The sequence below is a fragment of the Microtus ochrogaster genome, linkage group LG4, assembly GCF_000317375.1.
Source record: "Microtus ochrogaster isolate Prairie Vole_2 linkage group LG4, MicOch1.0, whole genome shotgun sequence".
In the NCBI taxonomy this organism is placed as follows: Eukaryota; Metazoa; Chordata; class Mammalia; order Rodentia; family Cricetidae; genus Microtus; species Microtus ochrogaster.
The window spans coordinates 45,569,360-45,589,292 of NC_022030.1; the positions used below are offsets into that span (position 1 = coordinate 45,569,360).

Sequence of the window (19,933 nt, forward strand, 5' to 3'; positions counted from 1 at the left end):
AAAAAGAAAAGAAAAAGATTGCCAGAGACGGCAAACCAAAGAGCAATTGTGTCACATTTAGCCAAAAACCTCTCCAAAGCACTCCGTAACAGCTTGTTAAGAGCCAGAAAAATCAGGTGTGATGTTGAAGCGCCCATTCTAAAATCCCATTCTTAAACTGTCCACTTTGATCATGGCTCTGACTTTAAACTGTCCGCTTTGGTCGCGGCCCTATTACCCCCACTCTCCCTTCTTCTACTGGTGAGAGCGGAAAACCCGCTTTTTGTTGCGGATCCCCAATCTTTACCTTGAGGATTATTTGGTGCACCCCCTGACTGCAGCAAGTTCTGGGCTCCACGGAGAGAGGTTTGGAGGTTCCCCATAAGCTTGTCCCCATACGGGCCACCAACTGTCACGGCCACCCTCGTCCTGTCCCACAAGGAATGACGCGACCACCGGAGCTCTTCTCACTGCAGTTTATTCCAGGACCTTTATTCTCTCTCTCTCTCTCTCTCTTCCTCTCTTCCCCTCCCTCTCCGTTGACCTCTCTCCTTTTTTCCTCTCTCCCTGGGCAAACCTCTTCCAGCCCTTAAGTAGGCACGGGCTGCCAACCCCTGATTGCCAGGTGGGCACTGCCCATAGGCCCACGCATATGCAAGCAGCTGATAATCATTGCATGATCATAGCATAGGTCAGACTTTAGCCATAGGAATTGATTATACATCTCCATCAGTTGTGATTCCACGCAGCTCGCTACACCTGTGACTAGCTTGGAAATCACTGGGTGAATTTGGAATTGCAAACTTGTGCCCCTGTGCCTCTTTTTGAGACAAGGCTCACCACAAATCCCCCAGCCTAGACTTGGATTAGCCTAGACTTGGATTCAAGGTAATCCTGCTTCTGCCTCCTGGATATTGAGCATACATTTGTGTGTCTCCAAGCCCAAGCTTCCGATTGTTTCCCCTGTGTTAGATATAGGAAGCCTCGGTCTGTCTGCCCCACTGTGTTAGTTCTTGAGTCTCGCTTCTTTGGCATTATTCCATTTGGGAGTGTATTTATCTTGTGTAAATCTCATCATAACCCCTTTTCACTTTGCTCTCCTTTGGCGATTAGCATAATAGACCACAGTGGATGCCGAAATATGAGCCTTTAATTTGTGTATTTCTAGTAGAGGCTGTGCTGCAAAGGATGTTTCTAGGAGATACTCTAAATGGAAGTGCATGAAGTAGCTTGCTATGGGCTAGTAGGAAATAAAGCACCGCCCTAAAACCAAAACAAACCTGAGGCTAAAAATAAGTAGCATTGACACACAGTCTCTGGGAGTGCTTGTCTTGCGTTTCCTTACAGTAGAAGAAAAAGAAGATCAACTAACACCAGTCCTTACGTGATGTGCATTGTTGTTGACAATAAAGGATAAGGTCAAATTTGTCCTATAGAAAAGTTGCCATTTTTGCCATTGGTGGTGGTAGGCGATAGTGAGCAGCACAGCACAGCACTGAGCATAGATGTACCATCTGTCAGCAGTCCGTTAGCATGGTTGGAAGCTGTGAAAGCCCGTCAGATTCCTCTGTAGCAGCAATGGCAGTCCCATGGTTCCTGCACCACATGCTCCCGTCCTGCTCTGGTGCCACAGTGCCTGCTGAAGGTGTGCTGAGCTGAGTACTGCTGCCCAGTTGATGACCGAATTCTCCACTTGTTTTCAGGGCTATGGGGATCTCTCTAGCTTACTAAGTTGGTGTTCAGATAGATGGCACAGCAGTTTTAAACCTGTGCACGCACCAACACACGTTCATTTCACTTCCTTTGTCTTGTATGAACTTCCCTGTGATCAGTCTCCACCTTCTCTCTGCACTGCCAGGTCGGATGCCGATGACGTGGAGAGCAGGAGCTCCAGGGTGACCCAACTTTGCACTTATTTTCAGCAGAAATACAAGCACCTCTGCCGCCTGGAGCGGGCAGAGTCTCGACAAAAGAAATGCCGGCACACTTTGAGAAAAGCGCTGCTGCAGGCAGCCAGCAAAGAGCCCGAGTGCACTGGCCAGTTGATCCAAGAACTGCGGAGAGCTGCGTGCGGTCGAGCCAGGTTAGAGCCTCAGTTCCCAGCTTCCCGTGCTTCCCAGGCCTTGTCCTTCTGTTTCCTTTTATATAAGTTCTAAGGAATTGTTTAGGCTAGGTGAGGCGAACATCTAAGTCCCGCGTAGTTGAGCACTGTGTCTGGTTTTCTCTCTGGGTAGCAGGACTGCACTCCTTGCCGGCAGTGAAGTGAAACATTGACTGTTTCTTTTCTTCCTGGAGTTGCATTAGAATTTATTCATTGAAGATATGTGAGAATGTTATTTCTCTTGCAAACAACTTTTTGAACCAGTGTTATCCAGTCTAGCTTCAAAACCTGGATCCTCCTGTCTCAGCCTCCTGAGTGTTGGGATGTAGCAGATACCACTTCATTTGGCTGAGAACATTGGCTGTCTTATAAACAAAACAAAATTGAACACTTAACATTTTTCCTGTTATTCAAAGACATAATTATAGTTTTTTTAAATTATATATATATTTTTTTAATATTTATTTATTTATTATGTATACAATATTCTGTCTGTGTGTATGTCTGAAGGCCAGAAGAGGGCACCAGACCCCATTACTGATGGTTGTGAGTCACCATGTGGTTGCTGGGAATTGAACCAGGACCTTTGGTAGAGTAGGCCATGCTCTTAACCTCTGAGCCATCTCTCCAGCCCAAAAATTATATATTTTTAACCATAAAGGTAAACAGTATTTTCATTTTATAATAAAAATACATTTTTCTCGTGTTAGTTATGCCTTTTCCTTTTAAATCCTTTCTTTTAATGTATATATTACCTTATATATTCACATAGTTAATTATGTTTCTTTGTTTATTTGTTTATTGAGACAGGCTCTCGCTATACACTTAGGCTGGCCTTGAATTTATGCTCTTTCTCGGTCTCCTAGGTATTGAGATTTCAGGCATGTGCCATTGTATCCAGGGAAATAGGGATTTTACTGACTGTGTAATATAGATATCTGCCGTTAGACATTCTCAGTTTTATGTATTTAAGATAAAATTGACCTGTATTGTTGAAAAGTTATTTTTTTAATCTGGTATGGTGTCATATACTTGGAATTTCAGCACTGTGTAGGCTGAGACAAGAAGGTCCTGAGTTCAAGTTCAGCATCAGCTCTGTGAGATTCAGACCACATAAACAAACGAAAGAAAAATCACACAAAGCAAAAAGATTTGTGTCCAGTTTTTCCCTTTAAAAGTATATCATGCCCACTGTCCTACATTGTCAAAGATTCATTTGGAAATATGGTTTTTTAGTACTTGCATAATTTGTTAAATAAAAGTCTGCTAATTAGAAATCAGTTTTATGAAGAAATTGTAATAAAAATCAGCTAAATACCTTTTAAGATTAGTTTATATGCCAAGTGGCAGTGACACACACCTTTAATTCCAGCACTTGGGAGGCAGAGACTGGTGGGTCTCTGAGTTCGAGGCCAGCCTGATCTACAGAGTGAGTTTCAGTACAGCTAGGATTACACAGAGAAACCTATCTCAAAAAACAAAAAAGCAAAAATGTTATTTTTAACCCCAAAAAAGGTAGATTAAATTTTCTGATCTTATTTATACATAATTCTCAAATATAAATGTGTGTGTGTGTGTGTGTGTGTGTGTGTGTGTGTGTGTGTATGTATTGTGGTTATAATTGTTTTTAGTTTTATCTGAAATACGCATTTAAAACATTGAATTGAGTTAAACATCTTGCTTTAAGGAAATGTCTTTTTTTTTCCTTTTCTTCTGTTGGGGGACAGTCTTGTCATGTAGCCTTGGCTGGCTTGGAGCTTGATATGTCAAGCAGTCTGGCCTTAAGCTTATGGAAACCATCTCATTTCCGAGCACTGGAGCTGCAGGCATGTGCCCCTGCTGCTTACCGGCTAGGGCACTGCTTCCGAAATTTAGATATGTAGCTCCTCACTGATTTAAAGAAAAGCTTATTCTTTTTAGTTTTTATAATTCCAGAAGATACCTTTAAGTGCATATGTGTAGGAAAAAGTAAGTTTACATAAGGAAAATATGTCACTCATTGGACTATTGGGTGTTGAAAAGTATTAGTTTATGCACTTTTAATCAAGTCTCCTGCTGTAGACAGTCATTTCCGTGGCTGCAGAAGCAGGTGTATGTAGTTCTGAGAGCTCCAGCTGGTGAGCAGAGGAGCAGGATGTCACATGCACAGGTCTGTTCTCTCTGGGGAGACTGTTTGCTACTTCAGCGTTCGTAATGGTGTCTAACACTTAGGACCAAAAGCTGTCACTGTATAGTCAGTGAACTTCTGTCTCTAGCAGAAAGCGATTTCTGTACGTAGGCATTGTGTACCTCAGTCATAATACATGGTAATAATCTTGTCAAAGGTGTGGGGGTCTAGAAATTGAGTTTGAGGCAATTTGGTGGTGTGGAAAACTGTTATTTATGACTTTTTTCTTTTTGGTGGTTCTGTGAGTTTAATCCAGGTATGATAATGCAGTAGTTTTCAGAACACCTCCTAAACCAACTTTAGTGATTTTTTTTTTTAATGAATGATAAGTGTTATCAAATGATAAAATACCAAGTTGGACTGCTGGAGGATGTGGCTCAGTGGTTGAGTGATTGACCAGGATGCATGAGGTTCTGAGTTCAGTTCCCAGTACGGGTAAACAAACCAGCAGACAGCTTTTAAATTGACTCTGTGTCATTTGGCATTGATCATGCCACCTATGATTAATGAAGCAGTAGTAATTCTCTTTGCTTTTTTAGTGCTATTTGGATGACACTGTTATTTAATAACTTGTCTGTAGAGTTTGGGTTTGTGAGAGAGATTGGTAAACTGAACCGTAAGGAAGCCAGTCAGATGGCACAGCAGGGAGAGCCATGTGCCCGCAAGCCTATGACGAGAGAGAGAGAGAGAGAGAGAGAGAGAGAGAGAGAGAGAGAGAGAGAGAGAGAGAGAGAAGCTTGTAATCCTAGAATTTAGGATGTAGGCCTCAGGAATTCATGGTCATTCTTAGCTACTTAATGAACTTGAACTTAAAAGCAGCCTAGACTACATGAGACCCCAAAAAGTAAAGAAAAAATGAGGAGCTATATTGCACATTAGGCTTGGTAGATAGCTTAGATTATTTAAGTGTTTAGAGAAATTATCTATTTTATATTGAGTACCATGTTGTATAAAAATCTAGACCAAGCAGCTTGGATTATATAGCTTAGCTGCTAATATAATACAGCCTTCCTTATGAAAAATTAGTACATTGTTTTTACGGGCTGAAGTTAATAGTGTAGCCGTCTTTTAGGGGTAGTGTAAAAATATTGTGAGTATGAGCTGAAGGTGTGGATGGTCATTGACCATTTGTCTGCGTGCATGGGGTCTTAGTGCCAGTCCCAGCACCGCTGAAAAGAAACTGAATATTCGGGGCTGGAGAGATGGCTCAGTGGTTAAGAGCATTGCCTGCTCTTCCAAAGGTCCTAAGAGTTCAATATCCGGCAACCACATGGTGGCTCACAACCATCTGTAATGAGGTCTAGTGCCCTCTTCTGGCCTGCAGACATACACACAGACAGAATATTGTATAAATAAATAAGTAAATAAATACATATTTAAAAAAAGAAACTGAATATTCTTCTTGTTTGTTTGTTTGTTTTGAGACAGGGTCTTACTATGTAGCCTTGGCTGGTCTGGAATTCTTGATGTAGACCAGACTGGCCTCAAATTTACAGAGAATCTCCTGCCTCTTCCTCCTGACTATGGGGATTAAAAGCCCATGCCACCCATCCCAGCAAGATATTTAATATTCCCATGATTTCCTTTTCTACCTTTGTGAGGTCTTTTTCTGTTTTTAAGTTGTGTGTGTGTGTGTGTGTGTGTGTCTTTATGTGCTCATGTGTGTCTGTAAGCCGAAGATGCCAGTTCTGTCCTTTTACCATGTGTGTTTTGGGGATAGAACTCAGCAGATTTTGCAGATTTGGTGTAAGCATGTTTACCTACTAAGCCATCTTGCTGGTGCTTACAATTCTTCCTTTGTTTTTTGAGAGACCCTCATAGCCAAGGCTCCTCCAGTGCTCCCAGCACCTTCCCAGTGCTGCTCTTGTGGGCTTGTGTCAGAGCACCTGGCTTATGACATTGCCTCCTGATAGAGTATGCCAAGTGATCAAAGTCAAGATAGCGTTTAAATATGAAGCATGGAGTTACAAATGTAGCAAGCTTTTGGATAGGTTCCAAGTAAGCACATTTTGAAGGATGTATATGTAGCTTAACCATATCTGCATGTTCATGTTCCCTCTCCCAGTTAGGTGCTCAGGCGCCTTTGTAGACTTACTGTGTTCTGGCACTAGGTGGCCCAGTGGTCGTGATGACAGTAGAGACTGAAAACCAGCTCAGTGGATTACTGTGCGCCCTGTCTCCACGGGTGTTACAGGTGTGTCCAATCTCTCTACTCACGGCAGCCCTGGCAGCTAATGGTGCCTTTGGTCTCTGCTTCGATGAGGCTTAGGAGAATCTGTGTAAGATGCCACATAGTGAAGAGGCTCTGTCCGCTTCATGGTCTTTACTCAGTGACAAGAGAAAACCCATGAGTTGAGCATAGTGGTTTATGCTGTGATGTGATTTATATACTGGGGAATCTGAAGCAGCATTGCTGTGAGTTTGAGACCAGTTTGATGTACAGTTTCTTTTATGTTAGCCCAAGCTACATAAAGAGACCCTGTCTCCAAAGAAACCAAAAACATAAAAATAAAAATCAACCAAACCAAAAAACTAAGGGAGAGTGTCTAGGTCATATATATAATCCTAGCACTCAGGAGGTGAAGGCAAAAAGCCTGTCTCAGAAAACAAGATAAAACCAAACAACCAGATAGGTGTATTTGAAAACCGCTGTGATGTAGCAGTTTGCCTTGAATGTTAGTGGGTCAGCTAAATAACACATTTGATAACTGAAATACCTGCTTTCTTTAATTCATTACTTGTATTTAATGACTATGCATAGTAAAGATAGTTACAGTACGGGTGTTGCAGAAACATAGTGTTGAATGTTTATCCTGGGGGCCAAAGGAGATGGGCAATGGGTAAAGGTGCTTGCCATCCAGCCATCCAGCCTACTGACTTGTCTTTGATCCCCAGAACCTACGTGGTAGAGAGAGACCCAACTCCCTGGAGTTGTCCTCTGACCTCCACAGCTTTGCCATGGCTTGTGCTTGTTCATGCACACACATATACATAACAAGATAAACGTTTAAAAGAAAAAAGTTACCCTGGATTCTTAGAGCACTTAAAATGAATTTTGCATTTTTCCTTCTTTAGCTGCAGCCAGACCAAGTTGAAGGAGGTGGAGCCAGCAGCGTGCAGCGGAACAGTGAAGGGTGAACAGTGCTCTAACAAGGCCCTTCCCTTCACCAGACATTGTTTCCAGCGTATCCTTTTTAACTACATGAAGCAGGCATTGGCGTTACTAACTCCTTTGGGGCTATGTGCTTTTTAGTTTAGTTTAGTTTTGTTTGTGAACTCATTCTTAGAACAGGCTAGCCTGGAACTCAAAGAGATCTCTCTGCCTTTGCCTTCCCCGCCCCCCTTAAAGGCGGGCGTGCACCACCACCGCCTTGCTTGGGGCTTTGTGCTTTCAACCCTGTGGTTTGGGAGTTGAAGTCGAGTCTTCCCCGGGCTGGACAGCTGCTCCCCCATAGTTCTTCATTTTACAGTCAAGCAAGTGCTCCCTGCCGTGCTTCTCTGGGACGTGGTTTCACCGTGTAGTTGAGGTTCGCCTCAAACGCAGGAGTCTCCTGTCTCAGTGTCAGTCACTGTTGAGATTCCAGGAGTCCACAACTACCCTGTCTGGCAGGAAACAAAACAAACAAAAAACCCTTGTGAAATAAAAGCTATTCCACATTTAAAATAATTTCTCGTTTTCATATAGTCCTGAACAATTTTCTGGTTCTGTCATTGTGCCTACTCTTTAAATTTGTCCATCCTTCAGCGTCTTTTCATTCCACTGTTTGGAAAGGCAAGACTTGTAAGTGCACAGACTTGAGCTCTTTCTTTGTCTCCCAGAAGGAGGGACTGGGGTCTGTGCTAGAGTTGAGAGGTCTGCCTTCTAAACAGAGAAGCAAAGCAGGTTCTGCTGTTGAAGGATTTCTTACTAGAATGGAATGGAATGCTGGGCCTTTAGGGGCATTCACCCTGAAACTATAATGATTGTTGATGGAAAGTCAAATCACTTCTTTTATTGTCTGTTTTTCAAGACAGGGTTTCTCTGTGTAGTTCTGGCTATCCTGGAACTCACTCTGTGGACCAGGCTGGCCTCAAACTGAGGCTCTGCCTCCTAAGTGCTGAGATTAAGGGCATGCATCTGGCACTTTATTTTATTTATTTATTTATTTATTTATTTATTTATTTATTTATCTGCTTATTTATCATCTACCTATCTATCTAGCTCTCTGTCTCATCCATCCATCCATCCATCCATCCATCCATCCATCCATCCATCCATCATCTATGGACAGGGTTTCCGTGGCCCCCGTTGTCCTTGAACTCACAGTGTAACTCACATTCTTTCTTTCTTCTCACCTTTATGTGTGTTGTGTGGACTGAACTGAGGATGTCAGTCTTGCAGAGAAACCCCCTTATCCCACTGAGCCATCTCACTTGCTCACTACTCTATTGGTCAGTAGATATTTTTATTAAATATTTAAAACTGAGTAGCACTTAAAATGCTTATTTTTGCTTTCTTCAGACAGGGTCTTGCTATTTATCCCTGATTGCCGGTGAACTTGTGGTGGTCATTTCTTGACTTGAGTGCTGATGTCACAGTCTTGTGTCATCACACCCAGCTGAAAGTATTCCATACTAGCAACTGCTCTAATTTGCAATCTTCCTTTTGTATTTATGCATTTGAGATACTGTTGTAATTGGAGCAGCGGAGCTGTGTCCCCGGCACCCGGCCGCTCACATGGCTAGCTTAGCTTATGCCCCGAAAAAATTACACGGAAACTGTATTCTTTTAAATGCTGCTTGGCCCATTTCTATCTAGCCTCTTCTAGGCTAACTCTCGCACCTGGACTAGCCCATTTCTAATAATCTGTGTAGCCCACGAGCTGGCTTACCAGGAATGATCTTAACCTGCTTCTGCCTGGAGTGGGAGAATCATGGCGACTCCTGATTCAGCTTTTTTCTCCCAGTCTTCTGTTCTGTTTACTCCTCCCACCTATGTTTTAACCTATGAGGGCCAAGTAGTTTCCTTATTGCTTAACCAATGAAATCAACAGATTGATATATGACACTCCCACATCAAGATACCATTAATTACGTTATAGCCCCTCCATGTCACTATATAACTAAGCCTGACTGGCCTGAATTTGATTTGCTCCCCCAGATACTGGGATTACTCATCTGTAATGATGTCCCTGGATGTTCCTTGTAGTTCTAGAGGACCCGATTTCAGTTCCCAGAACCCACATGGTAGCTTAGAACCATCCATTCCAGTGTGGTTGGCATACAAACATTCAATCAAAACACTCATACATAAGTAAAATAAAATAAAATACCTAAGAAAATTAAGTGTTGCTTTCGGAACAATCTTTTTAGTGGGGATTTTAGGAGTGTGTTAACATAAAAATGATCTTGTTCATTCAAGTTACAGAAATTAGTTCAGAATGGCCATAAAGGAGACTTGCCTGAGAACCTGCTAGCTAAGTAGACTCCCTCAGAAGTGTCAGTTAATAAATAAATAATGATGATATCGTCACTATTATCATTTTCCCGTCAGTGCTTGAATGAGAACATTAACTTTACAGACAGTGACACGAGTAAGGAGAGTAGCAGTTTGAACTGAACAGTGCGGTGTGCTTTCCCTGACTGTGAACCCAGACATCCTCTTGAACCGCTCCCAGCAGCTCTTCTCCAGCTGCACTGCCAGGTTTGCAGACGGACAGCAGTGCTCTGTGCCAGTGTTTGACATCACACACCAGACGCCCCTGTGCGAAGAACATGCCAAAAAAATGGTAAGTTTAGAGTTGTCCTCAGTTCTGCAGTCAGGGCTGTCAAAACTGTTGGACTGTTCCTGCTGGGAAACAGACACTATTGAGAGATATATGTGATAATGATATCATTAAGGAAGTACTATAAAAGCAGCGATTTTTTTTTTTACTCTGTCCTGTGTTGCCGTTGACTAAAAAATTTCAAAATGTTGTGTTTTGAATTTGAGGCCCTTTTTATAACAAAACCAAACCCCTACAGTTTGAGGGGATACTTAGTAAAGTTTGAATGTCTCTAATTCAAAACCCCAAGTCTTAAGATTCTAATAAGACATATCACACCCCAAAAATACAGGTTTTGGAGCCTTCCAGATTGTGGTTTTAAGATTTCTAGAGGAAAGATTCCAATATGCAAATTCCACACAAATATTCAAAAAACTCAAACCACTCATGGTCCCTCAATGCTTCAAATGAAGAACACTAACCCTGTAATTACTCAAATAAAATAGTAAAGATAGATTTTCTGATACAAAGCAAATTTTTTGAGCTCTGTCTTTGCCTTCAGTTTTTCTTTTTCATATGCAATTCTGGGAATGACCTGGATGGTTTGTAAAATTCAGGCAAAATACCAAGCTTTTCAATAATTTTGTTAACTTAATTATTGTTTTTGTTAATGCTGGCATCTTGAATCCTAATTAATTTAGAATAATTTGGAGGAGGGAAACATTTGAATTAGTCAAATATTTGAATTATGAAATTGCTTACAATGGTTTGTTTTGGAGTGAAGTAGCTTAGTAGTTGCATACTTGCCTGTCAGGAACTAGAGAAAACAAGCCCCTCAAAGTGGAGCTGCCTTGTGCCCTCCCACAAGCTGTTTTGAGGTGCTGTGCCGGGTACCAGCTGTACCACATGGCTGAGGAAGGGTCTTGTGTTCTCTGCAGTTTCATGGGTGCTTCAGTACCATGGACTAGGCGGTGGTTTATGGTTCTGGCTTTGTCATTAACTAGTATAGTTAGGCGGTGAAGCCACCTTCCTGATCTGTCCCCTTGCTAGCAAATTGTTGCTAGCAAACAGCTTGCAGGGGTCGATTCTTCCACCATGTGGGTCCCGGAGATTGAGCTCCAGTTGTCAGGCTTGATGGGGCACCTGCCAACTCCCAGATCATGACACAGAGACTTACTATTAGTTATGGATGCTGACCTTAACTTATGCTTGTCCCACTAGCTTTCATAACTTAATTTAACCTGTTTTACCTCATCTGTGTTTTGTCTTGGGACTTTTAACCTTTCTTTCACTCTGTCTACTCCATGTCTGACTGGCACCACCTGGCCCTAGGTGTCTCCCTCTCTTGTTCCCCCTCCTCTTTGAAGCCTAGATTCCTCCTCCTCCTTACTCTCTCTGCCGGCCAACCCTGCCTGTCCCTCTTTTGCCTTGCTGTTGGCCATTCACCTTATTTTTAGACCAATCTGGTTTCTTAGACAGGCAAAACAATACATCTTTACATTGTTAACAAATTCAGAATAAACGAATGTAACACATCTTTGCTTAGTTAAAGTAATAATCCATAACACCTTTTACCTCATAAACATCTGGCTTTTCCCTATGGGGTTTGCAGAGGACCCAGCTAGCTCCTGTCTTCTATCACTTTTATATGAACAATAATCCTATTTCATGAGGTCTCTATGACTAAAGGCCCTACTTCCAGATATCACATCACATTGAGGGTTAGGAACTCAACAAACAAATTTTAGGGCGACACAAATATCAAGCCTGTTTCATATGATAGGTAGAATTAAAGACTGAAAGTTGAGAGAGAGCAGAATTGTCAGTTTCTGATTCCTTGGCAGTTCTCTTCCCTTGCTCTTCACACAGCCTTGTCCTTACGTTCCTCTTTGTTTGTTTCCTATATACCCTCCCTCCCTCCCTCCCTCCCTCCCTCCCCCTCCTTTTTCTTTCTTTCTTTCTTTCTTTCTTTCTTTCTTTCTTTCTTTCTTTCTTTCTTTCTTTCTTTCTTTCTTTCTTTCTTTCTTTCACAGCGTTCTTCCTGCGTATAAGCCTACAGACCAAAACGGGCATGAGAACTCATTATGGGTGTTTGCCAGCTACCATGTGGTTGCGGGAATTGAACTCAGGACCCCTGGAAGAGGAGCCAGTGCTCTTAACCACTGAGCCATTTCTCCTGCCCCCAATTTTTGTTTTGTTTTCTTTCAAGACAAGGTTTCTCAGTGTAATATGTCTGGCACTCCTGGAACTATATTGTAGACCCAGTTGGCCTGAACTCTCTGAGATTCGCCTGCCTCTGCCTCCCAAGAACTGGGATTAAAGGTTTGCACCACCACTGCCTCTGTAGAAATAGGAGCGGCGGGCTGCGTCCCGGCACCCGGCCGCCCACATGGCTAGCTCTACCCGAAATAATTACACGGACACTGTGTTCATTTAATCACCGCTTGGCCCTTTAGCTCTAGCCCTTACTGGCTAATTCTGATATCCCGATCAACCCATCTCTAATAATCTGTGAGCACCGGTCTTAGTGAGCACCGGTCTTACCGGGAGTGTATCTTCCCAGGAGCGGGGAGCATGGCGTCTCTCTGAGGCATCTGCTCCCAAGAGCAGAGCTGTGGAGTCTGACCTCACTTCCTCTTCCTCCCAGCATTCTGCTCTGTTTACTCCTCCCTCCTGTTTTAACCTATCAGGGCAAGCAGCTTCTTTATTTAATTAACCAATGACCTTCCTCCATCACTGCCTCCATATACATTTCTTGAAGGACTCTTACTATACCATGGATCCCTCGAGTCTGCACCTCCAGCCCTTTCCTCTGCCTCTCTAGAAATGTCATATCTCAAATTGTATGTAGGTCAGGATAAATGCCTTGACTCCTCTCCTGAATTTGCAGCTTCAGTTGTATGAGTTAGTGAAGGAAGTGGGCCCAGCACAGTTACAAGTGCAGCCTAACAAATTTATAGCTCAGTGTCAAGTTGCAATTTCAAGAGTTTGAACAAGCACTGAACTAATGGTAATTGTCATTAAACAGTTAACCCAGCTAGACTCTAGAGGTATTTTAGTTTCATATTCCTTTTAACCTCACCAGATCCAAGGAGCTACCAGAGGATGTAACTCAGTGTGCTTAGCATGTATGAAGCCTTGGGTTCAATTCCCAGCAGCAAAACAAAACTAATTCAAATTGAGAGCTGCAGGAGGCTCAGTGGCTAAGAGCACTTAACTTTGCAATCACAAGGGCTGGAGTTCTGTACCCACAGAACAAGCTGGGCACCTCCCAGGTGCCTGGAACTAGCTCCTAGAGATCCACTACTGTCTTCTGACCATGACATGTGCACATGCCTGCACAAACATGTGCATATATTTGTGTAGATGTACACACAAATAAATAAATAATGAAATAAAAATAATTTCAATTTGATGAGTCTGCACTTTTTTATTTATTCATTTTTCTTGACTGTTGAGATGGCTGACCCTTTGAAGGCACTGCCCTCCACCTGTTCAGCCCCACACTGCTGCCAGGCTGGCTTATCTTGTAATATTTCTGCCATGTGTTCTCAAAAATGACTCCTGGGTGGAAAAAAGTCTCTCATTGCATATTAAGTTTAAAATTGAGATATTCAGAATCATATATGCTCTATCCCTAAGCTTCTTCACCAAATAGCTTTTTTCTTGTTTGTGCGCTTACCTTTGGCCTAGATGATCTTCCTTAAAAGATCCATGTCTTTTAAGATCTACTATTGTTCATTTTCTGTGTGTTGTGTTATCCTTTTCTTGATGTTTTCCCATGGGAAGAGTAAGTTCTTGGAGAGGATAAATTATCATACCATCTTGATTGTTTGTTGGCTTTGCTGAAGAAAATCAAATTTTGGCTTGCACATACGAGGCAGCATTCCACCATTGCTCTGTACCCAAGCCCTCAAAATGCCTTTAGGTGTATGTGATGCATGGTGTGTGTGTGTGCATGCATGTGTGTGTGTGTATGCGTGTGCATGAGAGAGAGAGAGAGAGAGAGAGAGAGAGAGAGAGAGAGAGAGAGAGAGAGAGAGGAATTAAGGTAATTTTTTGTACTTTTTGTATATAGCTTTAGGCATTTATGTAGATTATTAAGAGAAATTTGTGATAGTTAAGATTTTCCAGATACTCTGTTTTTTTAGATAATTATTTTCATGTATATGGTGTTCGCCTGTGTGTATGTGGATTACATGTGTGCTTCATATCTGTAGAGGCTAGAAAAGGGCGTCAAGTCCCTTGGGACTGGATGTTGGGAACGGGACTCCAGTCCTCTAGAAGAGCAGACAGTGCTCTTAACCACTAAGACTTGTCTTCGGCCCTAGATAAGTTTATTTTAACTTATACACAAAAATTACGAATGAAATAATGTGATGTTTCAATATTATACAATATTTAAACTGGATAAAACAGAGCTTTCAAATACTTAACTTTTTCCTTTGGAGACAGGGTCTTGTATTGACTTTGAATTTCTGACCCTCCAGCCACCACCGGCCAAGTGCCTAGGTTCCTGGTATGCACCACCATACTGTTGTTGTCCCGTGCCAGCCCGGACCCTAGATTATTTCTCTGCACAAGAGGGGCGGTGAGGGGATAATGGAGACAACTCACTCACATGGCTTTATCAGGAGGGAGATTCTCAGGGGTCCCTCATGAAATCCCGAGTTCACATCCTGAAAATTCCTCCATTTAGTCTCCAAACAGCCTTTATACCAAAACATAAACTGAGGGGGAAATTCATTAGCATTCTGTTTCCTAGGTAACCAGGCAAATGTATGTAGGTCAGGTCCACACCTTTGACCACACTTTTCTATGCCCGTTTTGTTACGTCTCCCTATCTTCCTGCTCCGTATGCCAGCTCTGTCACGTAGGCTGATTTAACATCTCTTTTCAGGCATCCTCCAAAATACAAAGAAGGAACAGAACCAAATCCTGACCCTTTGTTAGGGTGGTGACCCCCTCCTGTGTGGCAAGTGCAAACTATGGCCTGAGATTCTGGCCACCATAGCATGTAGAAATAGGGCCTCCACCACACCTGGCTTTAGGTGGTACTGGAGAGCCAACTCAGGGCTTGGACATGCCAGGCGGACACGGTACCTACTTAGCTACATTCCCAGCTCCTCGCCTCTCTGGTGAAAACTGAGCTTTCTTCTAGTCTTGAGGTGGACGAGGCTTGCCAGCCCATAATCACCTTGTTGTGCACTATTGTGCCAGGAGTGAGGAGCAGAGTAGGTTTAAAAAAAATCCTCTGTTCATTTCAAAGGATAACTTCTTGAGAGGAGATAACTCCCGTAAAGTTCAGCACCAGCAACCGAGGAAACCTAGGAAAAAAACGAAGCCCCCTGCACTTACCAAAAAACACAAGAAGAAGAGAAGGCGTGGACCTCGTCGACCCCAGAAACCAATTCCCCCTGCAGTGCCCCAAGGGAACCTCAGCATGCCCACCAGCGTCTCACTGCCAGTGGAGGCCTCGCAGATCCGGTTAGTGGGGGCAGCGGGGGTGCTTTCCTCTGGGGTGTGGGCTCAGGGTTGTCTCAACCTCCACAGCCCTACCCTTCAGTTGTCTTTGACAGATTTACCGGTGGCTGGCTAAGTGCAGTACACTTTCATTGATATCAGTTTTTTATTATGGCAAGGAAAATAGATGCAGAAATTGAGACTCTCAAAGTGTTTACTCTCAGGGTTTTCTGTTTTAACAGAAATTATACATGTTATAATAGATGTATGTAATTTAGAAATACGATTTTTTTAAGCTTTGGCAGACTTTTTGATCAAATGAATTTCAGTTCAATCTTGTCCATTTATTTCATTTTTAAAGTTATTATCTTGATCAGATTTGAAATTTTGCTAGAACATAGATATACTAAATGGTGATCCATGCTAGTGATTTGAAGTCATCACCTGAATGGGTAAAGGCTATAGGAATTTGTGACTGTGTAGTGAGGTGTCTCACATTTTCTCGTGAAGTGAGGAGAAATCATTTTTATGTATTTATTTGTTTGAGATAGAGTCTCATGTACTCCTAGAATCCTCATCTCACATATGTTTCCGTCTCCCGTGTTTGTACTGAATGTCTGGGCACCCTGAAGCATGTAGTGAGGGGAGGTGGGCAGCCTAGATAACTGTGCTGTCTTTGTAGTAGTCCTTCCACGCCAGAGCTGAGTGCCGATGAGCTGCCGGATGACATTGCCAACGAGATCAGTGACATTCCGCATGACTTAGAATTGAGCCATGAAGACTTTGCGGATGTCCTGCCACGGTTGCCTGATGACTTACAAGATTTTGATTTTTTTGAAGGTATGATTGATTTTGAAATGGTTCATAAGAAGGGAAATAAGTTTTATTTTAGACTTTTGAGATAAGCTCTTAACCATATTGAATTAACAATGTCCCTGCCTCAGCTCTGGAGTCCTGAGATTTGCCCAGTGTCACCAAATTCATCCTGGAAATACTAATAACTTTTATTATTATTGTTGCTGCGCCCATGATGTATGTGTGTGTGTGTGTTTCCACAGCGCACATGAATGTGGAGGGCACGGGCTAGCTGGGGAGAGCATTCTTTTCTCCCGCTTTCCCATGATCTCCAGGGATTAGACTCAGATTGTTGGGCATGTGGGGCATGTACCCTTACCCACAGAGCCATTTACTAGCCAGTTTATTACGAATTTTTTAAATAAAATAACCTTTTGCAGTTTATCTGAAATGTTTTTCCTGTCACTATACATGGAAAATACCATCACTAAAGCTGCTTTCAGAAGGTGAGGAATACATAATTGATTTAATCATAGTATATATTTAGTAGATTTATTCTTTAATTACTATGTAATTTTGTGCCATTAAAGTGAGTACTTTTCCTTAATGTTTTGACAGTGCTGATCAACATATCAGTTTACTAAAATCTTTTGAGGCTTGACCTGTCTTTGGTGCCAGGCGTGGTGGTGTTTAGGTGTGTGTCTCTCCCTACGGTCAGGAGAGAGAATGCTCAGTGTCAATGGTGAGAGTAGCTGTACTCTTCCAGAGGCATGAGTTTGTTTTATTTTTTATTTATTGGTTTTTCTTTTTTTTTCTTCAGATTATCATGTTTGATTTATTTTTTATTACTTTAAAAAAAAATACCAATCCAAATTCCCATTCCCTCCCCTGTGTATTGGTTTTTCGAGACAGAGTTTCTCTGTGTAGCTTTGGAGCCTGTCCTGGCACTCATTCTGTAGACCAGGCTGGCCTCACACTCACAGAGATTCTCCTGCCTCTACCTCCCAAGTGCTCACATTAAAGGCTTACACCACCATCACCCAGCTAGGACCCAAGTTTAATGTACAGCACCTATATTGGACAACTTACTATTGCTTGTAACTTCAGACCCAGAAGCCAACACCCTGGCCTCCACAGGTACCCACATACATGTGGCAGAAGTTCACACAGATAGATACACTTAGTCATAAATAAACATAAAAAGAATTGAACAGAGCCAGGCTTGATGATACACACCTTTAATCTCAGCACTTGGGAAGCAGAGACAGGCAGATCTCTATGAGTTTGAGGTCAACCTGTTTTATATGGTAAGTTTTTTGGCCAGCCAAGGCTACAAAGTGAAATCGTGTCTGAAAACGAACCAAAAAATAAATAAGTAAATAAATAAAAAACATTTCTTATGGTAGATTTCTGAGACAAATAAAGATGGTCATTGAAATTCCAAGAAAACTGACATTTGAGACCTATATTGCAGATCATCAATATTTTCTTTTTCTTTCTAATCTCCGTATAAGAAACGTTTTTTCTCTGATGGTAGTAAACAGACTTTTACTCCCAGCACTCTGGAGACAGAGGCAGGTGGATCTCTGTGAGTTCAAGGCCAGCCTGGTCTACAGAGGGAGTTCCAGGATAGCCAGGGCTACCCAGGAAAACCCTGTCTCTAAAAAGAAACTTTTTTCTTTTCACAGAGGTCTTTGTTTTTTCTTTCTCTGAGACAGAGTCTTACTATGCAGCCCTAGCTGGCCAGGAACTGGCTATGTAGACCTGGCTCAGCTAGAACTCACAGAGATCCATTGGCCTCTGCCTCCTGAGTTGTAGGATTAAAGTCCAAGCCTGACAAGGACTCTTGTGATGGGTAGTGTTAAATACTCAGCCGCGAGACTTATACTTTGTCAATCACCTCTGAGCTTTGCTGATGCTGCCTGCTTTGGTTAATGCAGGAAAGAATGGAGACCTCCTCCCGACCACCGAAGAAGCTGAGGAACTTGAGCGGGCCTTGCAAGCTGTAACTTCTCTCGAGTGCCTGAGTACAATTGGGGTACTTACCCAGTCAGACGGTGTGCCAGTTCAGGGGTTGTCAGATAGAGGAATGGGGGTGTTCTCTGCGGGTACTGATGCTTCGGGAATCCAGTCCTTGAGTCGAGAAGTAAACACGGACCTAGGGGAGCTGCTGAATGGACGCATGGTCCACGACAGCTTCTCTAGTCTGGAGCTGGATGAGAACCTCCTCCGTTCTGCTAGCCTGTCTAACCCACCCACACCCCTTGCAGGGCAGATCCAGGGGCAGTTCTCTGCCCCAGCCAGCGTTGGCCTTACTTCTGCCACTCTGCTCAGCCAGAGTGCACTTGGGGAGAGAGCCTTCCCAGGACGGTTTCATGGACTTCATGATGGCAGCCATGCCTCCCAGAGGCCACACCCTGCCCAGCTGCTGAGCAAGGCAGATGACCTAATCACCTCACGACAGCAATACAGCAGTGATCACTCACACTCCTCACCCCATGGAAGCCATTATGATAGCGAGCACGTGCCGTCGCCCTATAGTGACCATATCACCTCTCCCCACACATCTTACTCTGGTGATAATATGGCAGCTACCTTTTCAGCAGAGATGCCCATCATGGCACAGCACTTGCTCCCCACCCAACTTGAGGTGCCACTTGGAGGAGTGGTCAACCCCAGAACTCACTGGGGGAATCTCCCCGTCAACCTTGGCGATCCCTCTGCATTTAGCAACCTCCTTGGCGCGGATGGACACCTTCTTTCCACCTCCCTCTCCACGCCACCCACCACGTCCAACTCAGAGACCACACAGCCTGCCTTCGCCACCGTTACCCCGAGCAGTTCCAGTGTGCTTCCGGGGTTACCACAGAGCAGCTTTAGTGGCATGGGGCCTTCCGCTGAACTAATGGCCTCCACCTCTCCCAAGCAGCAGCTCCCACAGTTCAGTGCAGCCTTCGGCCACCAGCTGAGTTCTCACAGTGGCATTCCTAAGGACCTGCAGCCCAGCCACAGCTCCATAGCCCCTCCCACAGGCTTCACTGTAACAGGTGCCACGGCTACAAGTACCAATAATGCATCTCCCCCTTTCCCCACCCCTAACTGAGTGAGCGAGTCTGCTTTCAGGCAGGTGGGACCTGGTATTTTCTATCTTTGTTTCCTCTTTTGCACCCTCCTCTTTTCCTACAGAAGATTTAGAAACAAGAGTGGGGATTAGCAGGACCCCCTTCCCAATCAGCAAGTGGCCGCGCGGCGACCTGTGTCAGTGTTCACGTGTGCTCCTTAGCACTGGTGCTCCTCCCTCCTGGCGGGTCCTCTGGTGGCGCAGCACAGTGACCGGATAGGATTGAAGTGGAAGATACCTCAGATGACTAGTGCCCTTTACTATTTCCTCGTGCTGACATCAGTGCTTTCCCTTCTCCAGCCAGGTTTTTCCATAGGTTGTTGTAGACGGAGTGGTCTGTTGAGATCCTGTGTAGCAGGTAGTGTGCGGAGGCAAATCAAAACTCTGACTTAGCCCCGACTACCAAACGCCACAGTGAGGCCTGGGTGCCATTCCTAATTGTGATGTGGTTAACTGAAAAGAACATTGTCTCTTGACTGCCTGTGAATGTGTGTTCACCCGTATATGTTTTGTGCAGTGCAGGAAGTAGCTATCATGGGGTTTTTTTGTTGTTGTTGTTGGTT

The 19,933-nt window shown here is 43.4% G+C and overlaps 1 protein-coding gene across 5 annotated transcripts in view; it reads left to right on the forward strand.

Annotated features, from left to right (window-relative positions):
• Positions 1–19,932, forward strand: part of Ino80d (INO80 complex subunit D) — a 64,015-nt gene extending 44,083 nt beyond the window's left edge. For all 5 annotated transcript variants that reach the window (XM_005361491.3, XM_026786108.1, XM_013351681.2 and 2 more), the window contains 6 exons: positions 1,838–2,062; positions 7,323–7,432; positions 9,882–10,015; positions 15,261–15,478; positions 16,137–16,294; positions 18,190–19,932. In XM_005361491.3, coding sequence (XP_005361548.1) covers positions 1,838–2,062; positions 7,323–7,432; positions 9,882–10,015; positions 15,261–15,478; positions 16,137–16,294; positions 18,190–19,352 — 2,008 coding nt within the window. In that variant the 3' untranslated portion in view covers positions 19,353–19,932. The remainder of the gene's footprint in view (positions 1–1,837; positions 2,063–7,322; positions 7,433–9,881; positions 10,016–15,260; positions 15,479–16,136; positions 16,295–18,189) is intronic.
• Position 19,933: the final 1 nt, after the last annotated feature.